At 41.7% G+C, this 21724-nt stretch overlaps 1 protein-coding gene across 1 annotated transcript in view; it reads right to left on the reverse strand.

Annotated features, from left to right (window-relative positions):
• ryr2a (ryanodine receptor 2a (cardiac)) overlaps positions 1-21724 on the reverse strand; it is an 806696-nt gene that overhangs the window by 53938 nt on the left and 731034 nt on the right. Inside the window, exons 85-90 of the mRNA XM_041213076.1 lie at positions 19837-19965; positions 14895-14999; positions 14482-14563; positions 9406-10712; positions 7399-7466; positions 5574-5721 (exon numbers count right to left, since the gene is read on the reverse strand). Of these exons, the coding sequence (XP_041069010.1) occupies positions 5574-5721; positions 7399-7466; positions 9406-10712; positions 14482-14563; positions 14895-14999; positions 19837-19965 (1839 nt within the window). The remainder of the gene's footprint in view (positions 1-5573; positions 5722-7398; positions 7467-9405; positions 10713-14481; positions 14564-14894; positions 15000-19836; positions 19966-21724) is intronic.

The following is a 21724-nucleotide window of genomic DNA, read 5'->3' on the forward strand; positions in this document are numbered from 1 at the left end:
TTTAGCTACCATGCCTTTACTCCCCTCATCTAGGTCATTGATGTAAAAAGTTGAGGCCCCAGCACACGCCCTGCTGGACTCCACTCATCACATCCTGCCAATCAGAAAAAGACCTATTTATGCATACTCTGTTTTTTGTCAGCCAGCCATTCTTCTATCCACGCTAAAATATTACCCCCTACACCACGAGCTTTTATTTTCCACAATAACCTTTTGATATGGCACCTTATCAAATGCCTTCTGGAAATCCAAGTACAGTATGTCTACAGGTTCTACTTTATCCACAGCGCCTGTTACTCCTTCAAAGAGCTCCAATAAATTGGTTAAACATGGTTTCCCTTTTACAAAACCTAGTTGACTCTTCCCGATTACCATGAATTTCTCGAAGAGCCCAGCTATTACCTCCTTAGACAGGCGTCAAGCTAACTGGCCTATAGTTTCCTGTTTTCTGCCTCGCTCTCTTCTTGAATAGAGGGGTCATATTTGCTGATTTCCAGCCTGATGGGACCTTTCCAAAATCTAGGGAATTTTGGAAAATTAACACTAAAGCATCTACTACTTCATTAGCCACCTCTTTTAAGACACGAGGATAAAGTCCATCAGGAGCCGGAGACTTGTCAGTCTGCAGCTCCATCAGTTTGCTCAGTACCACTTCCCCAGTGATTATTGCTGAAAAGATGTACTTTGTTGAAGCTTTTCGTCTTGCACTCATCAGGACAATCACAAGAATTCTGTTCAATGCAAGATGAAAAGCTTTGACAAAATGTCTTTTTCAGCAATCTTCAAGCTCTGTGCTACCAAACAACTATCCCTAGTGATTGTATTTCACCAAGTTCCCCTCTCCCTTCCATCACCTGATTTATAGCTATTACTGGAATGTTTTTTGTATCCTCTATAGTGAGGACAGAAGCAAAACATTTGTTCTTTTCATCTGCCGTTTCCTTTTTACCGATTATTCACTTGCCACTGTCACTCTCTAGAAGACCACCACTCACTTTACTTACTCTTTTCCTTTTTAAATATCTGTAGAAGCTCTTGCTATCCGTTTTCACATTTCTAGCTAGCTTTCTATCATATTCTAATTTCTTACTCATGATTAACCTTTTAGTCATTCTCTGCTGTTCTTTATTTTCTGACCAATCATCTGACATGCCACTCATCTTTGCGCAGTTATGTGTTTTTTCCTTAAGTTTAATGCTTTCCTTAACTTCTTTAGTTAATCACGGATGGTGGGATCTCCCCTTAGAATTTTTCTTTATAGCAGAAATATAATTATTCTAAGTATCCTAAAATATCCCCTTAAATGTCTGCCACTGCTTCTCTATTGATCTATCCCCTAGCCTGGTATCCCAGTTCACCTCAGCTAGCTCAGCTTTCATGCCCACATAGTTGCCCTTACTTAAGTTTAAAATAATAGTTTTGACCCATTCTTCTCCCTTTCAACCTGGATGTAAAATTCAAACACACTGTGGTCACTGCTACCTAGGGGTGCCTTCTTCACTCCGAGGTCACTAATTAATCCTGTCACATTACATAATACCAAGTCTAATATAACCAGCTCTCTGGTTGGCTCCAGAATGTACTGCTCTAAGAAACTAGCTTGAAAGCATTCTATGAACTCCTTATCCAGGCTACTACTGCCAATCTGATTTTTCCAATTTATATGTAGATTAAAATCACCCATGATTAATGCTGTCCCTTTATCACAAGCATCCAATATTCCTTCTTGTATATTTTGTCTTACATTGTGATGACTGTTAGGGGGCCTGTAGACTACTCCCATTTGTGACTTCTTTCCCCTACTGTTACTCAACTCTATCAAACTGATTCTACATCCTGCTCTCCTGAATCAAGATCATATGTAACTATTTCACCAATGCCATCCTTGATCAACCATGCCACCCCTCCACCTTTACCTAGCTTGCTATTCTTCTTGAAAATCATATACCCCTCAATATTCAGGACCCAATGCTTGTCATTCTGCAGCCACATCTCCGTAATGACTATCAGATCATATTTATTTACTTCAATGTGAGCTATCAATTCATTTATTTGATACAAATGCTACGTGCATTCAGATACAGAGCCTTTAGTTTTGTCTTTTTATTATCTTTGTAACATTTAGTCTTGACTACTGGTGTATTCTTAGGTTTTATCCCTCTGCCCCTTCCTGCTATTCTATGACCCTCATTTCCCATATTGCTATTATGGTCTCCTGCCTTGAAACTATCACTTGATTTATCACATCTACTCAAACTTGATCCCTCACCACCCTTGTTTGGTTTAAAGCCCTCTCTACTGCCCTAGTTATGTGATTCGCAAGAATACACATCCCAGCATGGCTCAGGTGTAGACCATCCCAATGGTACAGTCCCCACTTTCCCCAGTACTGATACCACTGCCCACAAAACAGGGCCCACTTCTCCCGTGCCAGTATTTGAGCCATACATTAATCTCCCTAATCTTATTTGCCCTTTGCCAATTTGCACATGGCTCAGGTAATGATCCAGAGATTATTACCTTTGAGGTTCTGCTTCTTACTTTGGTACCTAGCTTCTCATACTGACTATACAAAATCTTCCTTTTCCTGCCTATGTCGTTGGTACCTACATGGACCACGACAACTGGATCTGTCCACACCTACTACAAGTTCCTCTGCAGCCCTGAATGGATGTCCCGAACCCTGGCACCGGACAGACAACGCACTTTGCTGCAGAAAACATTGTTAATCCCCCTCACTATACTGTGCCCTACTACCACTACATTCCTGTTTGCTCACTCCGCTTGAATGGCTTCCTGTACCATGGTGCCATGGCCAGCCTGCTCTTCCACCTTACAGACCTTGCTTTCATCCACACAGGTTGTGAGCACCTCAAACCTGTTTGGCAATTGCAAAGTCTGAGGCTCCTCCACTACTTTCTGCTATGTCCCATTACCTGCCTCACTCAGGGTCACATCCATCTATCTGCCTCTCACTGCCGATCAAAACAGACAACCCTCTTCTAAGTGGCATGACCATCTTCTGGAACAAAATATCCAGGTATTTCTCCCCCTCTTGTATGGTGCGCAGCATCTGAAGTTCGGCTTCCAGATCAATAATCCTGATCTAGAATTCCTCCAGCTGCTTACACTGTCTGCAGATGTGTTTGTCATAAATCGCCTTGGCATCCAAAGCTCTTATATTCCACAGCTGCAACATTAGTAGCAATGTCAGGACAGATGTTATGTTATTTAGTTAACTTAATTTAATTACTCACTTAATTAACTTAGAATAATTCCTATGTATACCACACCTCTTTCTCCTGTGCACCTAATTCCCATGTGAACCTAATTCACTAATCACTCAGTCTCCTTCTCACTCCGACATTGTCACTGATCTCCTCACATGCCCCTTACTGATTGTGCAGTTTGAAAAGCCTGTCTCTCTTATAGACCCTCTGAAAAGTTACTAGTATAGTGAGGGGGATTAACAATGTTTTCTGCAGCAAAGTGCGTTGTCTATCCGGTGCCAGGGTTTGGGACATCCATTCAGGGCTGGAGAGGAACTTATAGTAGGTGTGGACAGATCCAGTTGTCGTGGTCCATGTAGGTACCAAGACATAGGCAGGAAAAGGAAGGAGGTTTAGCTTCCTGCTACACTAATTAACACCACTTGAACCAACTGCTTTCAGGTGACTGACAGATAACTGCCACTCCAGGCAGTTCTGTTTAACAAGCCAACCTAACTTACTTGGAGGTTAGTACTATGACAGGTCTTGATCCTTAATCTATACTTAAGACCTGAAAAGGATTTACCAGAACTTACCATGTGAACCTAATTCACTAATCACTCAGTCTCCTTCTCCCGCCGATGTAATCACCTGCCTCCTTGTGCGTCCCATACTCAATAAAGATCCTTACGTGGCCGATTCAGGGCCACTTGATGGCCTCTTTCTGGCACCACTGGTTATTTTATCAGTGGCAGGTGGGCTCATTGCCATTTGGGAAGACTGCCAGGTATACCCTGGCAGTCTCCTTGCAGCCTCGGGGGCGGGACTCCTAATTCAACACCCTCTGGCCCACGGAGGTGGCAAGGGCTGTCCCCACTTGGAAAGCCCTCACCATGTAACCCCTCCTCACCTGCTTGACAGACCCCAGCATGTCCGACCCCATTTACTCAGGTTTCGGGGCCTCCTCCACCATTGCTGGTCCTACATGATTGCAGTCTCAGCAGTCACCATGGCACTTGGTGGCGCTGCTGAGACTGAAGAGCTGTTGGACCTCTCATTGGCCAGGAGCTCTTCGGGGTGGGTCCCTGTACCTTAACGGAAATTGTCTGCTGCTTGTAAAATTGTGTTAGGACTCCCATAACCAGCCAAGGTGGGGTTACCCTAGACTTTCCGGCCAGTGGGGGGGGGATGGTCCTAGCCTTTCTTTCAGAAGCTCTGAAATAAATGGACATCCAAAAATCAAAGCTACTTTCTTAATATTTTATATGAGTAGAAAACAATCTCCCTCATGTGAGTAACTTTGCTGCCCAAAACATTTCATTCACTGGTCACAAGCACACAGTGAAATTCTATGACAAACTCCTGTTTTATTTATTCATTCACGGGATGTGGGCAACGCTGGCAGGGCCAGCATTTATTACCCATTCCCTAGTTGCCCTTGAGAAGGTGGTGGTGAACTGCCTTCTTGAACTGCTACAGTCCATGTCGTGTGGGTATACCCAGAGTGCTATTAGGGAGGAAGTTCCAGGAATTTGACCCATCAACAGCAATATATTTCCAATCAGGATGGTGAGTGACTTGGACGGGAATTTCCAAGTGGTGGTGTTCCCATGTGTCTGCTGCCCTTGTCCTTCTACATGGTAGAGGTCGAGAGTTTGGAAGGTGCTGTCGAAGAAGCCTTGGTGAGTTCCTGCAATGCATCTTGTAGATGGTACACACTGCTGCTACTGTGCTGGAGGTGATGGAGGGAGTGAATATTTGTGGATATGGTGCCAATCAAGCAGGTTGCTTTGTCTCGAATAGTGTCAAGCTTCTTGAGTGTTGTGGGAGCTGCACTCATCCAGGCAAGTGGAGAATATTCCATCACACTCCTGACTCGTGCCTTGTAGATGGAAGACAGGCTTTGGGGAGTCAGGAGGTGAGTTAGCCGCCTCAGGCTTCCTAGTCTCTGAACTGTTCTTGTAGCCACAGTATTTATATGGCTAGTCCAGTTCAGTTTCTGATCAATGGAAACCCCCCCAAGATGTTGGTAGTGGGGGATTCAGCAATGGTAATGCCATTAAATGTCAAGGGGCAATGGTTAGATTTGGTCTTGTTGGAGATGGTCATTGCCTGGTGTGCAGTGAATTGCTGGCTTTCAATCAGCATTGAAAATTAATTGCTGTGCTTCCTATTACTTTGGATCAAGTTGACAGATAGTATAAATAGCAAAATTCACATAGCATGTAACACCTACAGCGTGAAATTTACATTGCGAACGGCATAAAATATGCAGGTAGAAAATGGTTCAAAATTCTGATGTCCAACTTGCAAAGGAATCCAATGAACCTACACTGATGTCCTCAACTAAAATGTTGCACTCACAAGTAGCTTCTGTTGATATGCTGTAATTTTCTTCCAGAAGGCAGATTCTTGGACTTCCGGTTCTTCAGCTTTCTGTGCGTGTCGCTGTCTCCTTCTTCGTCGAGACTTCTTTTCTGTAATTTTTTCCTCTTTTTCTCCATCTTCTCCGCTGTAATCCAGAAAGAAAATTGTTATTGAAAAGCTAAAATCAAAATATTTGATAACCCAAAATAAAAATTAAAAATAAAAAAAAATATGGTACATAAAATATTTACAATTGCGCACTAGTCGATTTTCCAGTGACATTATGCAGGGGGAGCTAAGAACAAGTGTTGTCTTCAAGTGAAGTTGGATTAGAAAGTGGGGGATAATTGGGCCGGTGGGTGAAGATATAATTAAGTTACTGGTTTGAAGTTATATATTCTATTTTACATAATACTTGTAATGTAATATTATATAGTAAAACAGAGCAATTTGGGAAGTTGAGAGGTAGGTGTGGGTGGATCATAGGAGTTTATTTGCAGTGCAAGCTGATAATACAGCACAGGAACAACTATAATATTAATCAAGTTAGCCCACTTCCACAGGCATGAGGGTGTAATTACAGTTTGGCAAGTTAACACTGGCAGTTTCCATTGTAAACATAGACAGAAGAGTTGATATGAAGCCAATATAAATCCATATTGAATCATTTACTTATAAAGAGTTTCTAACCTTAGCCTGGCAGCAATACAATTTATCCCACTATCCATGGATAAGGGAGGGGGAAGAGAAAAAAAAATCAGCCCAATAGAAAGTGCAGATGCGTGCATGTTGAAAGAACATGGGTTATGATGTCTCCCACCTCCCCCACCCCCCCAAACTCATGAATAGCCCATTGACACTCACATCAAGAAAACATGTGAACACAACTCTCCAGCACCTCTGGAGCTATACCCATGTTCTGGTGATTTCATTCAAGGCAATAATGGTGGAGGAGAAAAGGTAAACACCAAAATGATTAACCAAGTGTTATCAAGTGTCTAATTTTGTCACCTGCATGTGTGACAATTATATCAAGGCAACCATTGGATTATAAAGAAAAAAATAGAGGAAAGAGATGCATTTATATAGCACCTTTCACAGGCGCAGGACCTCCTGAAGCACTTTACAGCCAATTAAGTGCTTTTTGAATTATAGTCTCTGTTGTAATGTAGCAAATCTGGCAACCAATTTGGACACAGCAAGCTCCCACAGTCAGTAATGTGATAATGACTAGATATTCTGATTTTGAGATGTTGATTGAGGGATAAAATATTGGCTGGGACACCAGGGAGAAATTCCCTTCCCTTCTTCGAAATAGCATCTTAGGATCTTTTATATCTACCCGAGGGGGTTTCAGTTTAACATGTTGTTTGAAAGACGGCACATGTGGCAGTGCAGTGCTCTCTCTGTGCTGCAGTGATGTGTCAGCCTTGATTTTTGTGCTCAAGTCTGGGGTGAGACTTGAACACACAACCTTCTGACTCAGAAACAAGGATGATACAAAAAGAACCAGGACTGACGTAGCACTGCCTGTTATATAAAAGAGAAAAGTTCTCCCACTTCAGCTTCTTCAACTCATCAACTATTCAAACAAAATGGGGTAAGTCTTCACCCTCACCACCTTGGGCATTAACTTACAAGAGTGAAAATTGGACAGTTTCTAATAATAGGAGACTAATTAATCAGATTACTACCCAAGCAGTGATGATGAAAATTTACCCCAATGTCCCTTAATGATGTAATTCCATTTGATAAAAATCACGTCTTCATTTCTTCAAAGGAAATCATCACTGAGAGGATCCTGATTCATCAAAATACTCACTCAGCTTTTTCTGATTCAACTTTATGGTCTTCTTTCTCATCAGTCTCATCTTCTATTGTTTTCTCATCCTAGGGATACATTTGTGAGTAAAATGATTCAAGTAATACAAGCTTTTTTTTTCCTTATTAAATCATGTTTGTGTGAATTTTTAACCCCAGGAAAATTTTAATAGCAAGATGAATGACCAAAGGAATAAAGTTTTCGCGGCTGTAAACAATGGAATTGGATCAGATGGCGCATTAGATCTTGATTGAGGCAGAGGGATACAAAGATTATGTATAAAGGGGAGAGATCCAGTTAGAAGTGGGTAGTTGATGAACCGGAATATCAAGCAAGAAACAGACATTATAGATCTCTGCAATTCTTAACATTAGGGGCAGAGTTTTCCCCCATCGGGGGTAAGTTTAGGAGCCGGCACATGGAGATGCACTTCCGATCAGCGCCCCCAATCCGCATTTTATGTGGGCGGGTCAATTAAGGCCCAGCCAGCATGACGTCTGCAAGAAAGTGCTATGCACTCCCTGTGCAGGTGGGGGGGGCGGAATCCCTAAACTGAGAGTGTGCTCTTTCGCGCACTGCATTCATCTCTCTGAGGCTAAGTGCTGCCTCAGGGATGTCGGTGCCAAATTTAAAAATGTTAGCAATAGAAAAAATAATCCCCTGACACGTCCCCTCATGTGACACTGTCCCATGAGTTGGGACATGTCCATCACTTTCATTAACACTTCTTTAAAAATTTAAAAACCTCCGTGAAACCTCATCCCGCCCGTGGATGAGGTTTCATGCTTTTTTCCAATGCCCACCAGGGGTCCTGGCCTGCCCGCCAACCTTAAGTTTGGTCAGGTAGGTCCATTAAGTACTTTAATGACTTTGTCAATGGCCTCAATTTGGCCATTGACAGGTCAGCGGGTGCACAGCTGATTCTGCTGAGCCCCCGCCCCCCCTGAAAATGACAATGACGCTGAGTGACGCCGGGAATTCCGCCCGACATCATCCCGCATCATCTTACGCGTCAGCGAGTGGGCCCCGCCCCCCCCCCGGACGGGAAATCCTGGCCTCGGAGTCCGGAAACCAAGACTCATACAGCATGGCCAGTGACAGAATGGCACATTTAATTCCATGGATTATTCTAAAAAGTGTCCCAATATCTTTGATGCTTTTAACTGTACAAGGTAATACCAGTGAGACATATTAAGTTTAGTTTCCACATCAACTCAAATCAAGTGGAACAAAATGAAAAAAAATACAAATTATGCTGGATTTATTATGAGAAGTAATTTTAAAAATGTTATGGATTTTATGATGGCTACGGACAGTTAAACAAGCCTCTGATATTAATGACTCTGATAAACTATAAGAATTCAAATTAAAAAAGAGAAATTTCTTCACATGAATATATACAGGTCAATTCAGCAATTCCATCCTTCCAGCAGAGAGCCACATTCAAAACGAGTTGGAGAAACGGTATCATAGGGAAGAATTTTTCAGGTGGCAGGGTTACCTGCCACGCCATCGATAAAGCCAGTGGGGAATGCATTCCTGTTCCTTACGGCTGCTCTACAACCATTTGATATTCTGGGGAAGCCCAAGGCCTGAGCAAGCTAACCTGCCGGACCTCCCCCAGTCCATCCCGGACCTCCTCCTGCTGACCTAAAATTGCGGCTGGGTGGGAAGTGGCCCTTAAGAGGCCACTAATTGGCCACTTAAGGGCCTCAATTGGGACAAGGGCAGGCTGGCTGCCCTCGGCCTCGTCTGTCCCCGTAAAATCACTGCCTGGTCGGGGGTGGGTGGGCAGGACGTATGAAGAATATTCACAGAATTTTACGGGCTGGTGGGGGACTATGAAATTCTGCCCGGAATGTTGTAGATCCCACTCTGACGGCTGCCCTGTACGGAGAATAAGACTGCTGAATTTACCCGATTGACTGCAGGCAAGGAAGCAACAGAAACTGTACAACAAAAGTCTTTAGCGACCGCCATAAGAGGGTGGCTGGTGTTATGCATCACCTGATGGCTGGTTTGAAGTTCTGGAAGTGGAACAGTAAGATAAGGTGGACTAATTAGATCACTCATGCCAGCATTTGGATTGTGCGGTATCAGCTTGTACTGGCCTCCCTCACGTCGTAGGTCTAAACCAAAGATATCAGATAGGAAGTCGCTCTCCTCAGTGATAGCTGTTAGATCAGTCAAGTCTTCAGAAGGCAGGGTTGATTGTGTAACTTTCCCCTCTCCTTCTCCAACTTCACCTCGTACCTCATCATGCGTTGGGTCTGGCATGTTGGCTAAAAGTTCTGTCATTTTAATCTTCTTGGCTCCCTCAACAAGGCTGCCACCCAAGAAAGTGCTATACATGATGCGGAAGAATCCACGGAAAACACTAAATACGAAATGGGAGAACCCAATCAATAAACTCCAGTAGAAAGCAAACAAAGTCATAATCATGTCCTTCATTGTCATTTTTTTCATTTTCTTCATCTGCTTTTTGAGACTTTTAGTTGTCAGCAACTTCATGAGGATCATCACATTATACCTGAGAGCCATTAAGGCAGATCTAATTGTTGTCGTGGAAAAAAAGCTCATTTTGGGATCTTCTTCCTCCATTTTATCCTTTTGGGTCTCCTCTTTACTCACAGACCTCTCAGTAGAATCTGACTCTGAGATTTGTGCTGCTAACTGCATTTCAAAGATAGTGTCTTCACAGAAATTCACAAATAGTTCCATCTTTTCTTTCTCTCCTCCTTCATTTACAACATCAAAGATGAATTGCCTCTTAGACTCCTTTACCTGTGGCTTCTCCCACTGTGTCCTGCTGGACTCACTGATCTCAAAGTATACCCTCTCAATCCGTTTGGCACTTCCCATAATCTCAATACGGCCAAGAAATGGTTGAAAGTAGTTGAGAACGCTCTCTGCCAACTCGAGGAAGGTCTGCAGCCGAGTATCATGAGGCATGTGCTCCGACAAATTTGTCAATAGGACTGCAACATTGAAACCAATGTCTTTTGCGGGTTCATGAAACCTTTCAACAAACTCTTCATAATCCAACATCTCATTCTCATCAGTCTCTGCACAAGAGAGTAGGAATTCAGTTTCTGACTGTGTGTAGTGTTTATGACTCTCCATGGCCTTCTGGAAGTCTCTCTTGGAGATCAGACCTTTGCTATCAGGGTCGTATTCTTTGAATGCATCAGATGAGGTTAGGTTCTTTAGCTTAAGGAACATGTCAAAGAATTTGAGGATCATTTCCACGTTGTTTGAAGACTCCACCAACATGTCCACCATCTGCTTGCCAATAGTTCCATTGACGACATTGCCTGAAGTAAGTAATTCGTACAGTGTTACATTTGGTCCATTTTGTTAATCTTTTGTTATCAAAGTTCTTTCACATGTAAATTAAGTAAGTGCATGCTTTGCTTAGTATTGCATGATTTAATTGGTTTGATCTAATCAGGCTTTGCTATTCCATAGCAGTGCATGGTATTTCATAAACCAAAGGCTTGATTTCAACGCCCCCAACACAAAGTGAGATTGGGGTATTTGTCAGGTTAAAACAGAGGCATCTTCCTTCCCTCCAGAAGGATGCTGCGCTCATGCCGACATCACTTGGGGCAGCATTTGAGGGCCTTGCCACCTGCAGAGAATATACAAAAGTCAGGATCCCAGGATGTAATTCAGGCCATGGCACCAATACAGGCCTCACCAGGGAAACTAGCTGCCAATGATGAGTATGTCCAGAAGAAAGTCTAGGAGATAATTATGTTTAAATTTTATTAAGGTCTCTTGGTGGACTGAGAGGAGCAAGACGACACTTCTTCACCCACAAGGAAACCTGTGGCTTCTCCTCTCTCAATAAGTACACCTTTGGAAGCTTTGCCAACTGCCATCACAGACCCAATCTCTCTTTCCTCCCCAGTGTTGTTCAATAGTTCATTATCAATCAACTCCATGCCCAACTCTCAAATAATAGCCTTCTTCAAACCTTACATGTCCAGGTTCCACTCTTCCGACCGTATCAAAACAGTCCTAACCAAAGTCATGAATGATATCCTCTGTCATTGTGATTATCTTTTGTTTCTTGCTCTGTCTGCAGCATGCAACATAGTTGGGCAAGTTTCTTCCATAGACTTTCTATCATGGTTCTGCCCTTGCATGGTTCCAGTCTACCATTTGAAACCTTGCTGGAGCATTTCCAACTATAATGATACACCGTCATTTACAAAGTCCCCTCAGACCCCATCCTTCATCTCCTCCTCATGTTTATTTGCATGCACCTGATTTGTAGAAACTGGCAATACTTAATGCAAGCAATGGGAGTCTCGCCCACTGGCTGGAGAGCCAGGGAGAGGCCCATTTTGCCTCTTTTCAGGAAGATCTACTGCATTGGGCACCAATCATGCACTTAGCTGAGTGGCAATAGGCCTTCTCCGGGGTCAAAGAACCCAGGGGCAGAAGAAAGCTGCCGGCCTCCAACTGGCATTGCTCAGCAGCACCACCAGGAAGGCGGTGGCTGCTATCAGTACTACATCCACCTGAATCATTTTACTCACAGAAAACAAAACAAAAGATGAAACTGATGAGAAAGAAGACCATAAAGTTGAATCAGAAAAAGCTGAGTGAGTATTTTAATGAATCAGGATCCTCCCAGTGATTATATCCTGCCTGATTAAATGCCCCCTCCACCACCAAACTCACCATGGGCAAGTGCATTAAATTCCGCCCACTGTATCAGTTAGCATATGCGTGCCAAAAATATGCTGCACCTTTACAACTGATTTCATCACCCTCACTGGCCACTAACCCAGGCTGAAGCAGACTGTTCACAACCTTAGCATCCTACTTGACCTTGAGCTGAGTTTCAGACCCAATACCCTCTACACCGCTTGAGATTGCTCATTTCTGCCTTCTTCTTGCCTGTCTCCTGTCCTGCACACTCAATAAACTCTAATTTGTGCAAAATTCTGCTATTCGGTTCAAACTCACCCATCACCCTTGCTCTCACTGATCTACACTGGCTTATAATCCATCAACAACTTGAGTGTTAAATTCTCATTTTCATTTTTAAATCCCTCCTGTTACCTATTATCTCCGCAAGCTCCTCCAGATCTCCAATGCACAAAATCTTTTTGACTCTGACCTTTTGCACATTCACCCATCCTTCACTCCCAACATCAGTAACAAAGCCTTCTAGCTCCATTCCCCTAGTTCCTCACCCACTCCAGCTTTCTCTGCTCCTTTTAATAATCTTCTCAAATCATCTCTTCAACCAAGCTTTCACTACCTCGACCCCACCTGCAATACTACCCCCCTCCCCCCTCAAAATTTATTATTTCCTGGCTCCATTTTTACACACTTAATTGTAATCCACCTTGAAATGCTTTTAATGTTAAAAATTGCTATATATATTCAAGTTGTCATTATCCATCAGCAGCTCCTTGCTGTTTTAACATGTTATAACCCATCAAAAATTGTCATAATTGTTGGACTCGGCTGATCAACTTTTCTAGCCTTCAGTTAGCCAAGAGGTAGCCTATGCAAACCTATGTTTTGCAGCCAATTAAATCTCTTTTTTAATGAAAGCTTCTCCCAACTTCAAATTTAACAAATCTTGTTTTGGAAACATGAACATATGGGGAGCTAAAAGGAACGTTGTGGTTGTGGTATACGTGTTTTTCAGAAGGCATTCAATAACAGCTGAGAAAAGTTCAGGCATATGGTATAATTGGGAATGTAGCAGAATGGATAGAAATTTGGTTCATGGACTGAGAGTAAAGAGGTAGAGTAAATGGGTTTACTTGGGTAGGAGAGGTTTGGGGATTTTTGTACCCCAGAGGTCAGAGCTGGGTCTGGGGCAGTCAGGAAAGTGGAGTTGAGGCCACAATCAGAGCAGCCATGGTCTTATTGAATGCTGGAGGAGGCCCGAGGGGCTGAATGGTCTACTCCTGCTCCTACATCTTATGTTATTGGTTTCACTTTTGTTCTCAATATATATTGATGATCTGGACTTGAGTTTGGGAAACTAAGTCGCAAAATCTGCTGGTGATATGAAAGGAGGGGTTTTGTACAGTAAAGACTGCAACACATTTTGGCAAGACATACACAGGTTAGCAGAATGGACAGCAAAGTGGTAATTGCAATTTAATATGGATAATATATGTTGGGAGGAGAAACAAGAAATGGAAGTATATACGTAATGTAAAGATAGAGAAGGGTGTGGAAGCACAAGAGACCCAGGCACCAAGTACATAATTCCTTGAAAGTGCAGTTAGAGAAAGCCTTTAAAAACATCAGTAGAATTTTGAGTTTTATCAACAGTTTACAGAGTACAAGGTAATGATAACTTTCTACAAAGCATTGGTTATCCAGAGTTAGACTATTGTAGGCAGTTTGGAGTGCCCCATTTAGAAAGTACGTTATAGAGATTGTACAGCATAGGGTCACCAGAATACCAGCAACAGGAGACTATAGTTATGTGGAGGAATATGAGATATTAGTATTATCTGTACTGGAGTGGAGAAGGCTGGAGGTGGTTTGATAGTGTTATTAAAATCCCAAAGGCTTTCCCTAGTTTAAACAGAGAAAGATTGCTTTGGATGGAGGCTCAGTGATGAGGGCTCATTAATTTAAAATCATTAGTGAGAGAGAGGACAACGGTGAAGACACATTTTCTTATGTACAGGGTTGTTGGGACATGGAATGCTTTGTCACAAACAGCATTTGAGGCAGAGACTATTACATATTTTAAGGGAAAACTGTATAGATATTTATAGCGGTGAAAATGCAGGATAGTCTTGGACTGCTCTAGCATTGAGGTGGCACTACTATGATGGACCAAATAGTCTCTTTTTATGCTGTAAACTTCCAAGGTTCAATCTCAGAGAAATAAAGTCTAGAGAAAGTAAGATTGCATTATTTCAGAAAGGAAAAAGTGTTTAAGTTAAAAATGGGACAGTTTGAGAATGAGGGGGCAAGCAAAAGAACAGGCAGAAGTGAGAGTAATACTGAATTCAAAATAAAATAGTTTACTCATTAAGTTATGAATTTAAATTATTTGTCGCAAATCTCTTTTCACTGACCCTTACCTACCTTCCAGCATTGACAGCAGCATAACCACCATATCCTTTTGGAGATCCATTAACTCCTTCAGCAGCTCGATTTGGCTAGAATCCTAGAAATTATATTAGACACTGCAATAAATTATTTCAAGCCGTTTATTGTGTTCATTTTTTATTTTGTCAAATTTCTAGAACTGTAGTTGAGTATCAAGGATCAAGTAATGGTACAACGCTGTGTACCATTGTCTATTCTAAATTAACAAAGTACAGCTCACTCAATTTACAGTAATTTTTTTTAAAATGTCATTTTATTGTAGCTTTCTCTGTTAAATTTTCCCTTAGTTCTTCAGATCTTTTTGTCCTTTAGAAAAGTATTGCCTGAAGATGGGCACATGACCCGAGTCTGGAATAAATATCAAATCCGTTGGACACCTACTTACTAACCTGGGACAGTTTCATTTGCATGTGGGCAAAGACATGAAGAAAGCCAACCACTGCATCCCACAGCCTGCTGTGTGCCAGACTCTGCTGATTTCCAGTACAGGGGCCCTACAGAAGTAAAGAGAGTTTAGTGCAATTCTAGTATCATTTACATTGTACCAGTTGACTATTAAAACAGGGACCTTTGGAACCAGAATAATGGTTCCATATTTTGTGGCAGAATCCTGAATCATAAATGTCAACTTTTTTCAGCTGATTTGTTCTCTCAACTCTAAGTCAGATGGGTGTGATCTCAAGTTTCATTTTGGGACTTCTGTTCGTAAAAATGCTGACTCTCCGGAGGCAACCAATAGTTCATAAAATAGTTCATCCTGCCTTTGTACTCAAATATCTGACACTTCAAACTAAATCAGAAATTTACCTGATTTTGTTTATGTCAACGCTGTATTAATCTTTAGAATTTTAGTCGTATCTTGACTAAAAAAAACAATGGGAACAGAAGGGCCGATTTTAACTTGAGACGCACAACAAGCATATGACCATATGAAATAGGAGCAGCAGTAGGCCATTCGGCTCCTTGAGCCTGCTCCACCATTCAAAAAGATCGTGGCTGATCTGATTGTAACTTCAACTCCACATTCCTGCCTACCCGATAACCTCCACCCTCTTGCTTATCAAGAATCTATTCTCCCTCTGCCTTAAAAATATTCAAAGACTCTGCTTCCACCGCCTTTTGAGGAACAGAGTTCCAAAGACTCATCACCCTCTGAGAGAATTTTTTTTTCCTCATCTCCGACTTAAATGGTCAACCCCTTATTTTTAAACAGTGATCCCTAGTTCTAGATTGTCCCATAAGAGGAAACATCCTTCCCACATACACCCTGTCAAGACCCCTCAGGATCTTTTCTGTTTCAATCAAGTCTCCTCTTACTCTTCTAAACTCTAGTCGATACAAGTCTAGTCTGTCCAACCTTTCCTCATAAGATAACTCACCCATTCCAGGTATTAGTCTGGTAAACCTTCTCTGAACTGCTTCCAACTCATTTACATTCTTCTTTAAATAAGGAGACCCATATTGTACATAGCACTCCAAGTTTGGTCTCACCGATGCCCTGAAGCATAACCACCCTACTTTTGTAATCAATTCCCTTCACAATAAATGATAACATTCTATTAGCTTTCCTAATTTCTTGCTGTATCTGCATACTAAAGTTTTGCGATACACGCACTAGGACACCCAGGTCCCTCTGCATCTAAGAGCTATGCAATCTCTCACCATTTTGATAATATTTTTCTTTTTATTCTTCTGCCAAAATGAACAATTTCACATTTTCCCACATTATGCTTCATTTGCCAGATCTTTGCCCACTCACTTAACCTTTTGTAGCGTCCTTAAGTGCTCGTCACAACTTACTTTCCTATCTTTCTGTCATCAGCAAATATAGCAACCATACCTTCAGTCTCTTCACCCAAGTAATTTATATAAATTGTAAAAAGTTGAGGCCCAGGACTGATCCCTGTAGCTCTCCACTCGTCACATCTTGCCAACCAGAAAATGCCTACTTTGTTTCCTTTTAGCTAGCCAATCTTTTATCCATGCCAATATGTTAACCCCTACGCCATGAGCTGTTATTTTCTGCAATAACTGTAAATGTGGCACAAGTATTGAAAGCAGAGTGTGGAAGGTGGGCACCTGCTGCTCACCTGCTCTTTCTGCAGTGAGGCACAAGCCATTTTGAGGCCCAGGTCTCATTTACTTACAACTGATAAACTGCTCTTTCCAAAGAGCCAAAACAGGTATGATGCGCCAAATGGCCTCCTTCTGTGCTGTATAATTCTGAAAATGGGCTTAAAGGTTAAATTAGGATGACATTTTGCATAAATGTGGTGTATATGTGCCTGAATCTGGATGACTGAGGGGTGATCTAATTAGGTCTTTAGAATGATGTAAGGGATTCAGTAGTGTAGGAAGAAAAATATGCTCTCTGATGGAGAAATCAGAACAAGGGGGCATAATCATAAAACTAGAGCTAGGCCATTTAGAAGCGAAATCAGGAACAATTTTTTTGGGGCAAGGAATAGTGGAAATTTAGAACTCTCTTCCCCCAAAGATCCATTGGTGCTGGTTGACTGAAATTTAAAAAGATTGAGATAGATTTATTATACTGTAAGGGTACCAAGGGAAAAGGTGACCTGGATAACTGAAGTTGAGGTATAGATTAGCCATATCTAATGAAACGGCAGTACAGACTTGTGGAGCTGAATGGCCTTCTCCTATTCCTTTCAGAATTTTTGCTTCATTAAATATTAAGCATTATATAACTGCCTTGCCAACAGTAACTATAAAGTAATTATTGGGGCTATTATGTTCCTGGAAAATTGTTTGACAAATATTTCTGATATATAAGTCAATGATGTGAGTCACATCGACATGCACTACAATGTCGATGCATGATGTTCACCCAGACTTTGCAGCCAGTGGCGAATTAATGCACCACCATTCATTATGCTTACAGAAGGACACAGAATTTTTTTATAGGCTTTGAGTTGCAATTTACAGATAATGAGGAATCCAATATATGAGGCGTTTCCTACAAGGGTTCTGGGATCTGTGTGAATAGGGAAAGCAACATCCTGTCTCCTCAGCCAATCAGGTTGAAGGATTCTTACTGAGCAATGATCTGATCCAGGAAGTGTAAGGTGGAATATTTAATTCTACGTAAAATCATGTACTGAGAGCAAAGTAGAGAGAGGGAAAGAAAGATAGGACTGAGAGAGAGATAAAAGAGACAAAGAAAATGTTGAGAACAAATTTTCAGTTTTTAATTTTTTAATCTCCAAGAATAATTAAAATCTAGCAATGAGAATCCACAATTTTAAAATTCAAATTTCAGTACCTGAGAGATTGGTAGGAACTAAGATTACACTTACATTTGAATTATCAATCTCAACTTTTTCTAATATGGTTAGTGTATATCCAATGTGTCAGTGCCACAATATCATGTGCTTCACATGTTTGAATTCCTAATCTCTTGATGACATACCATTAGAGTTAACCTTTTGGAGGACCTGGTGTGGAATGGAAAACAACTTTTCACTTTAACTGTGCACGTCCAGACAATGGAGGTTGCTGTCTGAGTTAATCCTTAATAACGATAAGCATTGATAGCCTCAACATTATTTTCTACCACAAAATCAGAGCCTTTATGGTGAAAACAATATACAGCTGTCAAGGAAACAAGAAATTGTAATATTTTTCTTCTGGTAATAACCCTGGCGTATTTTTTTATGCACCAGAAGTCAGGCCATAATTGGATTAAGAGCTAGAGTGATGACAAGGGTCTAAAGTCAACAGGAAGAAGTCGTTTTGAGATGTTAGTGAACCAAGAGGAACTTCAATCAGAGTTTTACATAAAACAATAACATGAGTGTTTTTGAACTGAGTTGTTGTAGTTCAAAGGGGGATGGATATATACAGGTTTCCCAGAATAAAACCAATAGAAATCACTTACAGGTTGTAAGGAAGTGAGATAAAGATGGGGTAAATTTGTTTTTACAAGTCTAAGAGCTAAAGTCAAGAACGATTTAATCAAGACTGGGAAGAAAGCTGTTCTAAAGAGACTGGTTGAGACAATGGAGAGATCAAAGGGACGGAATGCATTTATGGAAATACTGAAGCTTATGTGAGGGGGGTAACTGCTTAAATCTCCCAGAAGACAGCAGGGTAGCTGGTCAGATCTCCCAGAAGACAGCAGAATAGCTGGGCAGAACTCCAAGAAGAAGGTATGAACAAGGCCAGACACAGTTGCTGTCAGCCTCAGAGGACGCCCCAAGGAAAAAGCACTGTGTGGCAAAAATTACTTGGGGCAGAATTCTCCCTTTGGCAAGCGGGGGTGGGGCCGGCTCGCCAATGCATAAAATGACATGCGGTGACGTCAGGCAGGCGTCTTGACATCACCACGCATCATTTAGACTTTCAGTTCGGCAGGCGCACGTCTGAGTCAGTTGCGCGCCTGCCAAACTGTCAAAAGACCTATTAAGGCCTATTGAAAAGTAATTAAAACAGTTAAAGGAGCTGCCCATTCAACCTTAAGGTTGGCGGGCAGGCGAAAAGCCCAGGCGGCCTTCGCATATTTCAAGGAACCTCATCCATGGGCGTTTCGTGAAGTGTTTAAAAATTCGACAAAAGTTTTAATAAAAATTCAATGACATGGCCCAGCTCATGTACACGAGGGGACAGTCTTAAAAGTTTTAAATTCTTTTCGTTCAAAGTTTTACATTTAAACTGATCACCTTGAGGCATCTCTGTGACTTAGGGAGATTTCTGTGCTCTTTCACGCAGGCCCCGACTCAGGCAACCCCCACCTCCCCGCCCGCACAGGGAGCGCTCACTGCTTCCGGGCAGACGTCACACTGGGCGGGCCTTAATTGGCCTGCCCACATAAAATGCTGGCACATGCCCGATCGGGTCCACGCCCACCCCCGCACAACCACCCCCCACCCCGCCGCCAATGGGGGGGAAATCTCTGGCCTTGAGTTCTATAGATTTTAATATCTATAAGTATAGTTGCTGAACAGAAAAGGGGGAGGTTAGCTCTGAGGGTAGTTAAGTTAAGATTTGTGGAACTGTTTTAAAGTATTGTTTACTACATGAAGTCATTTGTGCGTTGACGTGCAATTGTGTTTCATTTGTTTTTTTCTTTATTCTTTTAATAAATGCTTACTTTACTATAAAATCATCACAAGTAGTTGGGGACATCATTTCCTGAGTTCAGAACTGCACCTCATACTAAACAAGTTGCAAAAATCGTTTTGGCAGTTCCCACTGGGATTTGAGCACCTCGGCATTTACCACCTGCTGTGCCATAACACAGCTTATAAATCTGATCCTGTCACCAAACAAGTCTATTCTAGAGTAGTACTAACTCTCTTTCTTTGATTCTACCTGAATATACTCTGTAAGTGTGTTGAAAACTTGCTTTGCCACATTGATTGCCTTTGAGAAATTCCGCTGTCCCTGTTCATCAATGATGTCTTTCCCAGAATAAAACCAATAGAAATCACTGATCGATTCCTGGAAACAAGACAAAAAATATTGATCATAAGTACATATGCCCAGTGTAAAGTATCTTCAAAGATCCAAATAGTGCTCTGATATCTAATGAGTTTAATATGCTCCCAAAGCCTTAAATCAGAGGTCACTGTTTCCCCTAGTATTTTAGTATACTCGTAGGAATATGCAGCTTCAACCAATATACTTTCTTGCGGAAAGGCTGTGTTATAGTTATTGCACAACTGAAAAGGCAATCAGAAGGAAACTGACAATACTACTACTCAATTACTTCATAAATCTCTACCAATCCACTTCATTAAAAAGTTTGATCCGAAAAGGACTGGGTAATTCTCTACTGTTTTTTTGCTAATCAGTTGAGGTAAAAAAGTATGGGAGATTTAATCTACCCAGGAGGGCCTGTATTCATTAGATGTAACGGCACTCTGGTTTTACACCACATGCATTGGAAATGCAATGAAGTGTTAAAAAGGAAAAAGTGCTGGTAATATACAAAAGATCCACTAATGTCTAAAGGAAGATCATAAATGATAATATTTTGCACAGAGATCCTTCATTCAAAAGGTTGATACAGTAGATCCCTATCCATCTATGGGAAGTTTTTTCTTGTCTGCACATTTCCAGGATTCTCCACTTTTATTCCCAAAGTAACTAAGTGGTCCTTGGTATACTGGGAACGCCTTATAAACTTAAATACGTAGACTGAATCTTCCTCAGGCCTCGGGGAAAACCCGGCCTGCGCACTTTTGTGGCTTGGAAACTGCAAACCAAACCCGTGTGTGACATCACATGCCATTTTTGTTGCTTTTCGACACTGGGGTTAGGGTCAGTTTGTGAGCTGCACTGGACTGCATGAGGAGTGTGGGTGTGACACTGAGCCAGTTAGAAGGCCCTGCTTTGATTCTCCAACCCATATCCCAGCTCCCAAAAAAGATTTAAAGGCCACCTAAATCCATGCCAATCCACGCACCCCCTCAGATCACCCATGCCACTTCTTTGCCCCCACCGCCACTCCCCCCACACTTAAGTATCCTCCAGAGCCACTCACCCAGTATGGCCTATGTGTAGACCTCAGATTCCATGCAATATCAATAGAAAATATTTCACATTCCTTGACGGCAAAAAACCTCTCATCATCTAATAAAAGCCTCTATATCATTGTTTCTGAAAAAAAATACCTTGTAACACTTGTAATCCTATTAGCTTGTGTCAATAAACCAGACATCAAAGGGACAGCCTATGATCACAACTTCTTCAAACTGGCATTCATTCTCAGATGAATGGAACACTGACGGTGCTGAAACCTATTAGCATTTGAAAGTCAGCCAAACATTGATAATGACCACAGCTATCCAATCAATTGACTTCTATCTGGGAAGAAAAGAACAGTAGATGCTCATTTCAGTTTCAAAGCACAGTGCCTATCAATCAATGTAAGGGAGCAGGGTGTTAGATTTTTTAAAGCGTTCTTTCTAATCAGCCAGAGCCATTTAAATCACAGTAGTTAAGATGACAGCATAGGCTAACAAAACATTTCATAACATTTTTCACTGCATTGGGGTGCTTTCTCCATTGGAAGAGCACTCTAATGCACATGAACAAATACTGGTCAATGCAACAGTCAATTTAACTTTAAAGGTCAGATCTCTATGATGAATCACGGCATTAAAAACACATCTCCTTTACAATACAGCACCTAATAGTGACATTTGAAGGTGCGAAAACATTTTACACTTACCTTTTAGAATGTTCCAGACTTTTA

The sequence above is a fragment of the Carcharodon carcharias genome, chromosome 2 (assembly GCF_017639515.1).
Source record: "Carcharodon carcharias isolate sCarCar2 chromosome 2, sCarCar2.pri, whole genome shotgun sequence".
Classification (NCBI taxonomy): Eukaryota; Metazoa; Chordata; class Chondrichthyes; order Lamniformes; family Lamnidae; genus Carcharodon; species Carcharodon carcharias.